Raw genomic sequence first — 13,306 nt, 5'->3', positions numbered from 1 at the left:
ATGACTACAGCTTTGTAATATAACTTGAAATCTGGAATTGTGATGCCTCCAGCTTTTTCTTTTTCAAGATTGCTTTGGCTATCCAGGGTATTTTGTGGTTCCATACAAATTTTAGGATTGTTTGTTCTACCTATTTGAAAAATGCTGGTGGTATTTTCATAGGGATTGCATTAAATGTGTAGATTTCTTTGGGTAGCATAGACATTTTAACAATATTTGTTCTTCCATTTCTCTGTGTCATTTTCAATTTCTTTCATAAGTGTTCTATAGTTTTCAGAGTTCAGATCTTTTACTCTGGTTAGGTTTATTCCTAGGTAAGTTATGGTTCTTGGTGCAACTGTAAATGGGATTTGATTCCTTGATCAAAGGTGTATTGGTGTATTAAAATGTAATAGATTTCTTTATGTTGATTTTGTATCCCGCAGCTTTGCTGAATTCCTGTATTCTAACAATTTTTTGGTGGAGTCTTTCAGGTTTTCTACATAGAGTATCATATTGTTTGTGAATAGTGAAAGTTTGACTTCTTCCTTGCTAATTTGGATTCCTTTTATTTCTTTTTGTTGTCTGATTGCTGAGGTTAAGACTGCCGGTACTATGTTAAATTACAGTGATGAGAGTGGACATCCTTGTCTTGTTCCTGACCATAGAGGAAAGGCTTTCATTTTTCCCCATCCAGGATGATATTAACTCTGGGTCTTTCGTATATGGCCTTTATGATGTTGAGGTATGTTCCATCTATCCCTACTTTGTTGAGGGTTTTTATCAAGAATGGATACTATATTTTGTCAAATGCTTTTTTTGCATCTATTGACAGAATTGTATGGTTCTTATCCTTTTATTAATGTGGTATGTCACGTTGATTGATTTGCAAATATTGAACCACCCTTGCATCCCAGGAATAAATCCCACTTGATCGTGGTGAATAACTGTTTTAATGTACTGTTGGATTCGGTTTGCTAGTATCTCGTTGAAAATTTTTGCATTCATATTCATCAGGGATATTGGCCTTTAATTATCCTTTTTAGTGTGGTCTTTGACTGGTTTTGGAATTAAGGTAATGCTGGCCTTGTAGAATGTGTTTGGGAGTTTTCCTTCCATTTCTATTTTTTGGAACATTTTGAGAAGAATAGGTATTAACTCTTCTTTAAATTATTGGTAGAGGGGCGCCTGGGTGGCTCAGACGGTTAAGCGTCTGCCTTTGGCTCAGGTCATGATCCCAGGGTCCTGGGATTGAGCCCCGCATCAGGCTCCCTGCTCTGTGGGAAGCCTGCTTCTCCCTCTCCCACTCCCCCTGCTTGTTTTCCCTCTCTTGCTGTGTCTGTCTCTGTCAAATAAATAAAATCTGAAAAAAAAAAAAAGTGGTAGAATTCTCCTGGGAAGCCATCAGGCCCTGGACTTTTGTTGGGAGACTTTTGATTACTGATTCAATTTCTTTGCTGGTTATGGGTCTGTTCAAATTTTCTATTCCTGTTGCAGTTTTGGTAATTTATGTTTCTAGGAATTTATCCATTTCTTCCAGATTGCCTAGTTTGTTGGCATATAATTTTTAATAATGTTCTCTTATAATTGTATTTCTATAGTGTTGGTTGTGATGTCTTCTCTTTCATTTGTGATTTTATTGATTTGGGTCCTTTCTCTTTTTGATAAGTCTGGCTACGGGGTTATCAATTTTATTAATTCTTTCAAAGAACCAGCTCTTAATCTGATTGATCTGTTCTACTGGGTTTGTTTTTTTTTTTTTTTTGTCTACTATTTGTGATTTATTTCTGCTCTAATCTTTATTATTTTCCTTCTTCTGCTGGCTTTAGGCTTTATTTCCTCTTACTTTTCTAGCTCCTTTATGTATAAGGTTAGGTTGTGTATTTGAGAGTTTTGTTTCTTGAGATAGGCCTGTATTGCTACGTATTTCCTCTTAGGACCACTTCTGCTTCATCCCAAAGGTTTTGGACTGTCATGTTTTCACTTTCATTTGCTTTTATGTATTTTTTTTTAATTTCTTCTTTAATATCCTGGTTAACCCACTCATTCTTTAGTAGGATGTTCTTTAGCATGTATTTATGGTCTTTCCAAATTTTTTCTTGTGGTTGACTTCAAGTTTCATAGCGTTGTGGTCAGAAAATATGTATGGTACAATCTCAGTTGTTTTGTACTTGTTGAGGCCTGATTTGTGACCCATTATGTGATCTGTTCTGGAGAATGTTCCATGTACACTGGAAAAAAATGTGTATTCTGCGTTAGGATGAAATGTTCTGAATATATCTATTAAGTCCATCTGGTCTAGTGTGTCATTCAAAGCCATTGTCTCCTTGTTGATTTTCTGTTTAGATGATCTTTCCATTGCTGTAAGTGGTGTTAAAATCCCGTTATTATTGTATTTTTATCAGTGAATTTCTTTATGTTTGTTGTTAATTGATTTGTACATTTGAGTACTCCCAAGTTGGGAGCATAAATATTTACACTTGTTAGATTTGCTTGTTGGATAGTCCCCTTTATTATGATATAATGCTCTTCTTCATATCTTGTTACAATCTTTGGTTTAAAATCTCGTTTGGGAGTGCCTTGGTGATCAGTTGGTTGAGCATCTGCCTTTGGCTCAGGTCATGATCCCAGAGTCCTGGGATCAAGCCCCACATAGGGCTCTCTGCTCAGCGGGGAGCCTGCTTCTCCCTCTCCCTCTGCCTGCCACTCTTGTGATCTCTCTCTCTCTCTCTCTGTCAAATAAATAAAATCTTAAAATAAAATAAAATAAAATCTAGTTTGCCTGAAAAAATATGGCTACTCAGCTTTCTTTTGATGTCCATTAGCATGATAAATGGTTCTCCATCCCCTCACTTTCAATCTGCAGGTGTCTTTACTAACCCTTTTTTTTTTAATCCTTTTAAATATATTCTATATTTTAAGGCAGTTTTAGGTTCATGGCAAAATTGTATAGAAAGTACAGAGTTTCAGGGCTCCTGGCTGGCTCAGTCCATGGAGCATGTGAGTCTTAATCTGGAATTTTGGGTTCAAGCCCCACATTGGGCATAAAGATTACTTAAAAATAAAATCTTTTTTTAAAAGAAAGTAGAGTTTCCATTTACCCCCTGCCCCTACACATGAATAGCCTCCCCATTATCAACATTTTGCACTAGAGTGATACTGTTATTACAGTGAACCTACATTAACACATCATTATTTCCCAAAGTCTATAGTTTACATTAAGGTTCACTCTTGGTCTTATATATTCGGTGGATTCTCACAAATATATAATGATATATCTGCCATTATAGTATTATATAGAATAGTTTCACTGCTCTAAAAATCCTCTGTGCTACACCTATTCATCCCTTATCCCTTCCTTTTTTTTTTTTTTTTAACTATCTCCATAGTTTTCCTTCCCAGAATATCATATAGTTGGAATCATACAGCCTTTTCTGATTGGCTTCTTATCCTAACCTGTTTTGGGTTTTTTTTTTTTTTAGATTTCTTTATCTGTTTTAGGGGAGGAAGGAGTAGGGGGAGTGGGAGAGAGAGAATCTCAAGCTGATTCCCCACTGAGCATGGAGCCCGACATAGGGCTCAATCCCATGACCCTGAGAAAATGACCTGAGCTGAAATCAAGGGTCACATACTTAACTGACTGAGCCACCCAGGCACCCCAACCTTTTTTTTAGTCATCTGTTTTTATATATGTTGTCTCTTGTGTCAATCAAATACATTTTAATAGTTCATTTTCATTCATGTATTGACTTTTTACTTATATCTATTTCCATGCCCTGGTTTTTCATTACTTCTTTGAACACATTAAAAATAGCTGCTTTGAAGCCTTTTTTTTGGCAAAATCCAACATTGGGGCCCACTAGGGATTAGTTTCTCTGGCTTTTTCTGAATATGGGTCATATCCCCCTTCCTCTTGTTTTGTTTTGTTTGTGTGTTTAGTAATTTTTGCTAGAAACCTGAATATCATGAATAATACAGTAATCTCATTCTGTCTTTTTTTTCTGAGGATTATTGGGTTTTTTTTTTAGCAGGCAACTAATTTGCTTGAAATTGAACTTTAAAACTCTGCCCCCACCCTCAAGTGTAAAGCAGCTGATATATCAGCTCAGTTCTTTCAGCTTCCACCTGCTGCTTTTGACCCTAGTCCCCTTAGGGGAGGGGAGGTAAGTTCTCTTTGTGTTCACTTACTTTAGCTCTTTATTAAGGAACTGGTGTTTATACTTATATTTTAGGGCTTACTTTCTGTAGGTCTCTTTCTTCCAGTGTTTCACCCTCTGTATTTCCTGCTGCTCTGTGAGCTGCAATTTTCTGACACCTCCATACAGTAAGTCTTCAGTTTTCTTCTGCTTGAGCTATGAGCAGGTTATGTAATGCTGTTAATAAAAAAATGCAGAAATCTCAGAATCTCATTAGGTGTAGGTGCACTTCTGTGTTTCAGAACTCTTTTCTGGTATCTTTTGCTAAGTCCTCTGTGATTTCTCCAACAATTGCTTAGTTTAACTACCAGCCTGGAGTTCCGGCAGCATTTATACTCTGATTTTGGTTCTTATCCTTTCTGTAGTTCTCTCACTTCAATAATTTATTTCCAGGGGTGCCTGGGTGACTCAATTGGTCAAGCATCCCTTGATCTCAGCTCAGGTGTTGATCTCACGGTCATAAGTTCAAGGCCCGCATTGGGCTCAACACTGTGCATGGAGCCTACTTTAAAAAAAGAAAGAGAGAGAGAGAAAGAGAAAGAAAGGGAAGGAAGGAAAGGAAAAGAAAAGAAAAAGAAAAAAGGAAAGGGAGGGAGAGAGATAGAAAGAAAGAAAAGAAAAGAAAGAATGAATGAATGAATTTATTTCTAAATCTCCAGCTTATCTGCCAGTTCTAAATTCTTCCTCAGGAGCTGTAGGGTTTCTGGTACCTTCATGCAAAAAAAAGCCATGAACTGAACAGTTCTTACCCATTGCAGTTGCTATCCATTAAGAATAAATTCTCCTTCAGTTTTTGCTTGCTTTGATTATTTTCCAGTGCCATCTGTCATTTATTATATATTATGTTCAGAAATATATGTTATGTTAATTATAAATAATTATTATCTGAGGGATCGTTTTTGTGACCAATTCACTGTATTAGTTTTGGATGCCAGTTGTTCCTATGCATTCTAAAACCATATTCTTCCCACATAACATAATCTTGACAGGGAAAAATTTTACCTCATCAGTTGTGCTCCCCTTGTAATATATTGCATCTTGTATATTCTTTTGTTGTAGTGCCTGTAACACCTTCTAGCAGGTTTATGTTTATACATACCTTATTAAAGGTATGTGTTCCTTGCTTTGAGGCTATGCAGGGACTGTGCTTTGTATGTCTTGGCATTCCAGTAAACGAATGCAGTTTTGGGGTACAAAGCAACTTCACATAAGTATTTTTAGAATTAATTATTAAATAAATTCAGTGACAGTTACTTCTGCCTTCACTTTTATCTTACTACGTAAATAACAAGACAAAAATGATTGGCTTTCTTTATATTCATATGAATGCCTCAAAGGAGCAGGATCAAAAGTAGTCCACAATATCTAATCAGCTTACTCTGATCATAGTTCCAATCCATTGCAGGCATCGGTGTCATTCAAAGATGTGACTGTGGACTTCACTCGGGAGGAGTGGCAGCACCTGGATCCTGCTCAGAAGACTCTCTACATGGATGTGATGTTGGAAAACTATTGCCATCTCATCTCTGTGGGTAAGAAAAGCTCTCTTTGAAACTTTCAGTAGTATACATTTCCTTTCAAAGTGCCTGAATTATGCTCTGAATTTCAGGCTTAAGAGGTGATGAATTATTTGTTAACAGAAAGGATAATTGTGTACTTACCCAGAACAAGATGTTAAGTTTTCTTTTACATGAACAAGTATCTTAATTTGCATTGAAAATGTACTGTACTAATTTTTCAAATGTATTGAAGCCTAAGCAACTTAATACAAATTTTTATCAGGGTGTCACATGACCAAACCTGATGTGATCCTCAAGTTGGAACGAGGAGAAGAGCCATGGACATCATTTACAGGTCATGCCTGCTTAGGTGAGTTTCTGACTTCAGGTGGATGAAATCTAGTGGAGAATAAATTTTAAAATGGTCATGTGGTGGGTGGCACCTTTGAAATATTTTGTCTTTTTAAAGGCTCCTAAACTTTTAAATAATCATCATGCCTGCAAAATTTAAATTTTTAAATATCATTTTCCTGATATAATATTCTTTTCTAGTTTGCTTGATGTTATCAAGGATAGTTGCCACTCAATCAAAATGTACTATAAGCCTTCCTTTAGATCTTTTTTCTTGATTTGTGTCTTTTTCTAGCCTCAGTCCTTTATCTTCTTGCCGTTGTATATATTTCTTTTAGGCATTCTTAAATCTATTTTTAAGGAAGAGAATATTCTTGGTTAATGTTTTTCTTCTCACTGCTTTCCATTTTTTTCTTTTTCTTTTTATTACCTCAGATTTGTTTGCTGTGCTAAGTCTAATAAGCTCCCCTTCTCACCACAAATCTAGCTGTTGGTTTTTAAACTTCTTTTTATTACCTCAGATTTGTTTGCTGTGCTTAGTCTAATAAGCTCCCCTTCTCACCACAAATCTAGCTGTTGGTTTTAAAACTCACTTGCCTTGGCTAGATTGATAATTCCACAGTTATCATTTTCTGCCAGTAAACTTTTCTGGTTCATTTTATATGGCTGATCATCATACCTGAAGTCAACCCTTGGTGTGGGTAAAACATTACTTATTCTTATCCTGATTCCCTTTGTGATTATTTCCAAGTTGGTCTGTTTTCTTCATTACTGGCCATATTGCCTGGAACAATACCTGGCATGTAATAGTCACTGATACATATATTTTTAAATGTATATTGTTTTACTAGACTCTTAGTCTTATTTCTCTGATTTGACCTCAAGGGATCTGCCTTTAAATTACAGTAATCTCATCCATTCTGAGGACTGAAGCTCTTTGTTTTATGTACATGTCTCTAACACCGACATACTCAGCACATTTCTCCCACCTTCACTGTAGTACTTCAGGAATTCTGCACTCTGATGTTTCATCTATTTTGTGACATTATGTTGAAATGAAAATCATGATATTGCCTAGCTTTTAAATTCTTCCTCATTATCTATTTCAAATTATTTTATTTCTACCGTGATACCAGCTTTTTCTGTCCCTATCACCATCTCTTGTGAATCTCTTCACAATTTGTATTATGTTTATCAGCCTGTGAGATATATTTATATCTTCCCATATTTTCATGTCATACAAAATGATGTTACCTTATTTCATGTCTTGACTATAATAATTACATCTTGGCTTTCCTCTAATTTTGTCTTAACTCTTTCAATTTATTGTTCCCTATTATATGAAATTGAAATTCTTGATTCAAGGACTACTAAAATAAGCCTTCATTTGGTCTTTTCAGCTTTATTTTTCTCCCTGTGGAAAACGGTAATTTCCACTTGATCCAGTCTCCTCAATGTTCTCCACACATCTATGATTTGTCGAGATGTATGTACTTTTCATTGTGCTGTGTTCTCCCTTTCATATACTATATATCTTTTAAGTTAAGTCTTGAGATTTTTTTCTCCATAAAATGTTCCTTAACTACTCCACATTCTTTTTCTGAATTCCCATGCTACCTACTAATTAAAACACAACTCTTAGATATGGTTTTATAATTTGATACCTGATTATACATGGTTTATATTTAAGGATTCTTTCCTTAAGAGGATAAGATCCTCTGTTCGAATCTTTTTTGCTGTAGTATATAATATGTTAAGTATTCAGTAGTTGCTTCATTAACTGTGGAGCTATACAGAGGATGTATATTTTCCTCTATTCAGAAAGCTTATACTGGTAATTCCTTTCAGATGTACCTGCTCAGGCCATCGCTGTATAAATTCTGATTGAAATGGTTGAATTCTGCCAAGCACTGTCTATCTAGGTAGGATACACAGTGTTAATGTACACTCAGAAGAGTTCAAAGGCGATAACCAATAAAGTATTCTTTTCTATGAAAAAGGATTACTATCAAAATCTACATTTTTCATGAAATATTTATAACTTGATTAAGCTTGTAAAAATTTGTTAAAAAGACTTTCCTAGACGATAACCATTTTCAAGTTATAAAGAAATAGTGCTTAAAGTGGTGGGGGGAAATAAGTGAAGGAATTTTCATATCATTGAATGATAGCATTTTCTTGAAAATTATATAAATATGAGCAGAAGTAAGACTGGAAGGCAAGCCAACTGATGAAAAGAACATGAGCAAAGCATGTGATTAAGTGAGATATTTATAAGGCTATAAATATGAGGCCTTACTGTTGTGTTATGTGTGAGATTTGTCAGATACGTGGACAACACTGAAAGCTTGTTTGAGTATAAAAAGTGAATCTAGGTGATTTGAAGTCTTGTTTACAGAGGTTCCTTGTATGTTCGTGTTGAGGGTAATGGACTGAAGGAAAAAAACCTAGGTTTAACATTGTTCTTTTGGATGTGGATGATTGCAGAGTAACAGAAGTCAAATATAGCTACAAAATTATAAGAGAAATGAAGGTTAAAGTTAATGATTTAGAATGAGAATGAACAATCTAATCTTGTCCAACATATGGAAAACTGAGTTTAGAGAAGTTATTATATTGGGGAAAGACTTGCAGCAGCAGCCTTTAAACCTGAAAAAGTGAGTCTGCAGAGAGGAATAGTTATCATTGATGGTCATGAGATTTTGTTACTGAACCATCTTAGAAGGATAGATAATAGCAATATGAATATGCCAGTAAAAATACCCCCAGTCAGTTTTATAATTCCTGTTGGAAGTATTTTCTTAGCTCTTTTCTCACAAGAGAAAATGATTCCCAGCTATATGGGGGATTAGAGCCTAGGCTATAAGATTGTCTTTTGGGGTGCCTGGGTGGCTCAGTCGTTAAGCGTCTGCCTTTGGCTCAGGTCATGATCCCAGGGTCCTGGGATTGAGCCAAACTTAGGGCTCCCTGCTCGGCGAGGAGCCTGCTTCTCCCTCTCCCACTCCCCCTGCTTGTGTTCCCTCTCTCGCTGTCTCTTTCTCTGTCAAATAAATAAATAAAATCCTAAAAAAAAAAAAAAATTGTCTTTCTAGGGGCGCCTGGGTGGCTCAGTTGGTTGACAGTCCAACTTTTTGATTTTGGCTCCGGTCATGATCTCAAGGTCCTGAGATCAAGCCCCGCATCAGGCTCTGCACTCACTGGAGAGTCTGCTTGAGGATTCTCTCCCTGTCCCCTGACTTGCATGTGTACTCTTTCTCTCTAAAATGTATCTTTTTAGAAAAAGTGTCTCTCTAAACACTAGGAAATTGATACTTGGAAAGATTAATTAGCCATTGTAGCTACATGGAAAGGGTTGGTGGAACAACTGGAAGTGTTTTGCCTCACAATCTAGGGATGAATGTATAAAAATACAGGCGCTGATCTGTGTTCTCCAAAAGTAATCCTTCCTCTAGTATTTTTCTTGAAGAAGCTTTTCTACTAATTTTTCTTGTCCATCCTACTTAAAGTTTATTGTCTTTGAAAGACTCACTTCATTGCTTCTGAATCCACCTATCCAAGCATCGGTCTCTCACCATTCTTTGTCTTCTCCTCACTGCTTGGTGTATTTGTTTCACTTTCTGTATGAAGTTCTGGTACAAAGTGCAAAACTGGCTAATGTACATTGCTTAATTTTTTATTTTCTCCACACTGAGGCATAGTTTTTATTTAGGTTTTGTGTCTTTTCCCAGGCACGGAGTAATTTGTCCTGGGTCTTTCTTGATCTCATATGCTAGATACTAGTACAACTTCTTTCCATAGCAAATATGTGAAGATTCACAAATTGTTATTAATTATATTCTTTTGTAGAAGAAAATTGGAAAGAGGAAGACTTTTTAGTGAAATTCAAGGAACACCAAGATAAGTTTTCTAGATCAGTTGTATTCATCAACCACAAAAAACTGATTAAGGAAAACAGTAATGCATATGAAAAGACATTTACTTTAAGCAAAAACCCTATTAATTCAAAAACTCTACCTCCTGAATATGACACTCATGGAAAGATTTTTAAAAATGTTTCAGAATTAATCATCAGTAATCTAAGTCCTGCAAGAAAAAGACTTAGTGAGTATAATGGATATGGGAAATCACTCCTCAATACTAAAGCGGAGACAGCTCAACCTGGAGTCAAATCCCATAATCAGCGTGGCAAGGCTGTCAGTCATAATGAAGTACTTATGCAATATCATAAGGTGGAAACTCCAGCACAGTCATTTGGATACAATGACTGTGAGAAAGCCTTCCTTAAAAAGGGAGGCTTAATTACACCTAATAGAGCTTACAGAAGAGAAAATCCATCTGAGTATAATAAAAGGAGAAGAACAACCAATATTGAAAAAAAACATACATGCACTGAATGTGGGAAGTCCTTCTGCAGGAAGTCAGTATTGATTCTGCATCAGGGAATTCACACAGAGGAAAAACCCTATCAGTGTCATCAATGTGGAAATTCATTTAGAAGGAAGTCCTATCTCATTGATCATCAGAGAACTCACACAGGAGAGAAACCCTTTGTTTGTAATGAATGTGGAAAGTCCTTCCGCCTAAAGACAGCCCTCACTGATCATCAGAGAACACATACAGGGGAGAAATCATACGAATGTCCACAGTGTAGGAATGCCTTCAGATTGAAGTCACACCTCATTCGTCATCAGAGAACTCATACAGGAGAGAAACCGTATGAGTGTAATGACTGTGGGAAGTCCTTCCGCCAGAAGACAACACTCTCTTTACATCAGAGAATTCATACAGGAGAGAAACCCTATATTTGTAAAGAATGTGGGAAGTCCTTTCATCAGAAGGCAAACCTTACTGTACATCAGAGAACTCATACGGGGGAAAAGCCCTATATTTGTAATGAATGTGGAAAATCTTTCTCCCAGAAGACAACCCTCGCTCTTCATGAGAAGACTCATAATGAGGAGAAACCCTATATTTGTAATGAGTGTGGAAAGTCCTTCCGCCAGAAGACAACCCTTGTGGCACATCAGAGAACACATACAGGGGAAAAATCCTATGAATGTCCTCACTGTGGGAAGGCCTTTAGGATGAAGTCATACCTCATTGATCATCACAGAACTCACACAGGAGAGAAACCATATGAATGTAATGAATGTGGGAAATCCTTCAGTCAGAAGACAAATCTGAATCTACATCAGAGAATTCATACAGGGGAGAAACCCTATATCTGTAATGAATGTGGGAAGTCCTTTCGCCAGAAAGCAACTCTCACTGTACATCAAAAAATACATACAGGACAGAAATCCTATGAATGCCCTCAGTGTGGGAAAGCCTTTAGCAGGAAATCATATCTCATTCATCATCAAAGAACTCATACAGGAGAGAAACCATATAAATGTAATGAATGTGGGAAGTGCTTCCGCCAGAAGACAAATCTCATCGTACATCAGAGAACTCACACAGGGGAGAAACCCTATATTTGTAATGAGTGTGGTAAGTCCTTCAGTTATAAGAGAAACCTCATTGTCCATCAGAGAACTCACAAGGGAGAAGACATAGAAATGCAATAAATGATGTGACTTCTTTGTAAAGCCTATCCAAGTTATTGTAAAACTTTAGTTTAAAAAAAAAGCATGCTAAAACATTTTAATAAGGTTATTTTAATCACAAATGTAATAATAGTTAAAGTACCAACTACATAACTACTGTTTACTAGCATATATAATGGGTATGATCATTGTTATTGAACTCTATCAGAAATGAAGCTAATCTTTAAGTTTTCAAGTTCTGTTGACTCAGTTTATTTTTTTAAAAAGTACTTACATGCAGAGGCAATTACAAAATGGTCATAAAATCAATTTTTATAAAAGAAAGAAAATATGAAATATATTTCTCCTTATGCTCTGGAATAAAAAAGTTGTTACTTCCCCAAAGATTACCAAGTACCTGGCTTATAATGTCATGAAGTAGTCTTTGCATGTCTTTAAACTTTGTTTTATCATGTGTCATGAATTTTTTTGTGTCTTGTTTCACTCTACATTTTTAAGATTCATACATTATTGCATGTGGCAGTAATGTGTTCATTTTCATTCTCTTTACTCTTCATTTTAAAATATACCACTATTTATCCTCTTGATGGATATTGGTATTTTTTATAATTTTGTGTTGTAATAAAAATACTGCTATAAATGCTATAAATATTCATGTGTGTGTGTATTTCTGTTAATCTTATATTAAGATGAATTATTCAGTCCATGGGTATATGCAAGTTTCTTCAGCTATGGTAGATAACTGCCAGACATCTCAGGCCTTTCTGACTATGAGTTGTTTCACTTTGGAGAGTAACAGTTCTGATTGTAAGCAATGTGGAAAAAGGTCTTTTAGCAGTCATCCAACTGGAGAATTCTAAAAAAAATTCATATAATGTTATAATTGTAAGAAGACTGTTAGTCATGAATATATTAATGTAATAAATTTTAAAAAGATTCTTTAGCTGTGGCTTAAACCTTACACAAAACCAGAGAATTCATATTGGAGGGAGTCCTACTGTTGTCATGATTATAGGGATACTTTTAGCCATAACTTACACCTTATTCAACATCAAAGAATTCATACTAGGGAAAGGGAGGCCAAGAAGTGACATAGATGAGTAAAATTTGGGAGAATAAGTCACTGTAGACAGAATTATGAAATAGATATATAAGTAAGCCTTTATACCTTGATTTTTCTCAGGAAGTGTGGGGTCTCTGAACTTCTCAAATGAAAAATCACTAGAGGGGCGCCTGGGTGGCTCAGTTGGTTAAGTGTCTGCCTTGGGCTCAGGTAATAATCCCAGGGTCCTCAGATCGACTCCACATCGGGCTCCCTGCTCAGTGGGGTGCCTGCTTCTCCCTCTCCTCCCTGCTTGTGGTCTCTGTCGCTGTCTCTCTCTCTCAAAAAATAAAATCTTTTTAAAAAGAGAGAGAAAAATCACTGGAGAGATTGTGATGTTTGAGAATTGGAAATCTGCTAAAACAATAACGTCTATAGCATCTTTTCTATGAAAATAGTAAATTCAGCAGCACCTGGAACAGTGTTACTGAAAGTCCCTGATTATTTATAATATATATTTACTGTATACAATGTTACTCTGTGTAATAAAATGCAGTGGAAATTTAAATAAGCTTCCCCTGCCCCTCAGTTGAGGCCGTCTATCTTACAGAAAGGGACAGCAATTGCCAGTGGATAATAAATGGCAACATGCTTGTCCAGGGCTTGCAGATAACTTGAGAGAAAAAAAAAAAA

The 13,306-nt window shown here is 36.0% G+C and overlaps 1 protein-coding gene across 5 annotated transcripts in view; it reads left to right on the top strand.

The window, feature by feature from the left end:
• ZNF567 (zinc finger protein 567) overlaps positions 1 to 12,134 on the top strand; it is a 28,863-nt gene extending 16,729 nt beyond the window's left edge. For 2 of the 5 annotated variants that reach the window (XM_028096128.2, XM_028096129.2), the window contains 3 exons: positions 5,565 to 5,707; positions 5,958 to 6,044; positions 9,872 to 12,134. In XM_028096128.2, coding sequence (XP_027951929.1) covers positions 5,665 to 5,707; positions 5,958 to 6,044; positions 9,872 to 11,592 — 1,851 coding nt within the window. In that variant the 5' untranslated portion in view covers positions 5,565 to 5,664 and the 3' untranslated portion in view covers positions 11,593 to 12,134. Of the gene's footprint in view, positions 1 to 582; positions 725 to 5,564; positions 5,708 to 5,957; positions 6,045 to 9,871 lie in introns of those variants that run through there. The other 3 variants (XM_028096127.2, XM_028096124.2, XM_028096122.2) reach the window with 2 other exon arrangements.
• The last annotated feature ends 1,172 nt before the right edge of the window (positions 12,135 to 13,306 follow it).

This window comes from Eumetopias jubatus, unplaced genomic scaffold (genome assembly GCF_037043125.1).
Source record: "Eumetopias jubatus isolate StellerSeaLion01/CBP00866 unplaced genomic scaffold, mEumJub1_p1.0 scaffold_10, whole genome shotgun sequence".
Classification (NCBI taxonomy): Eukaryota; Metazoa; Chordata; class Mammalia; order Carnivora; family Otariidae; genus Eumetopias; species Eumetopias jubatus.
Note: the sequence above shows the minus strand (reverse complement) of the source record. Positions and strands in the feature narration are given on the sequence as shown.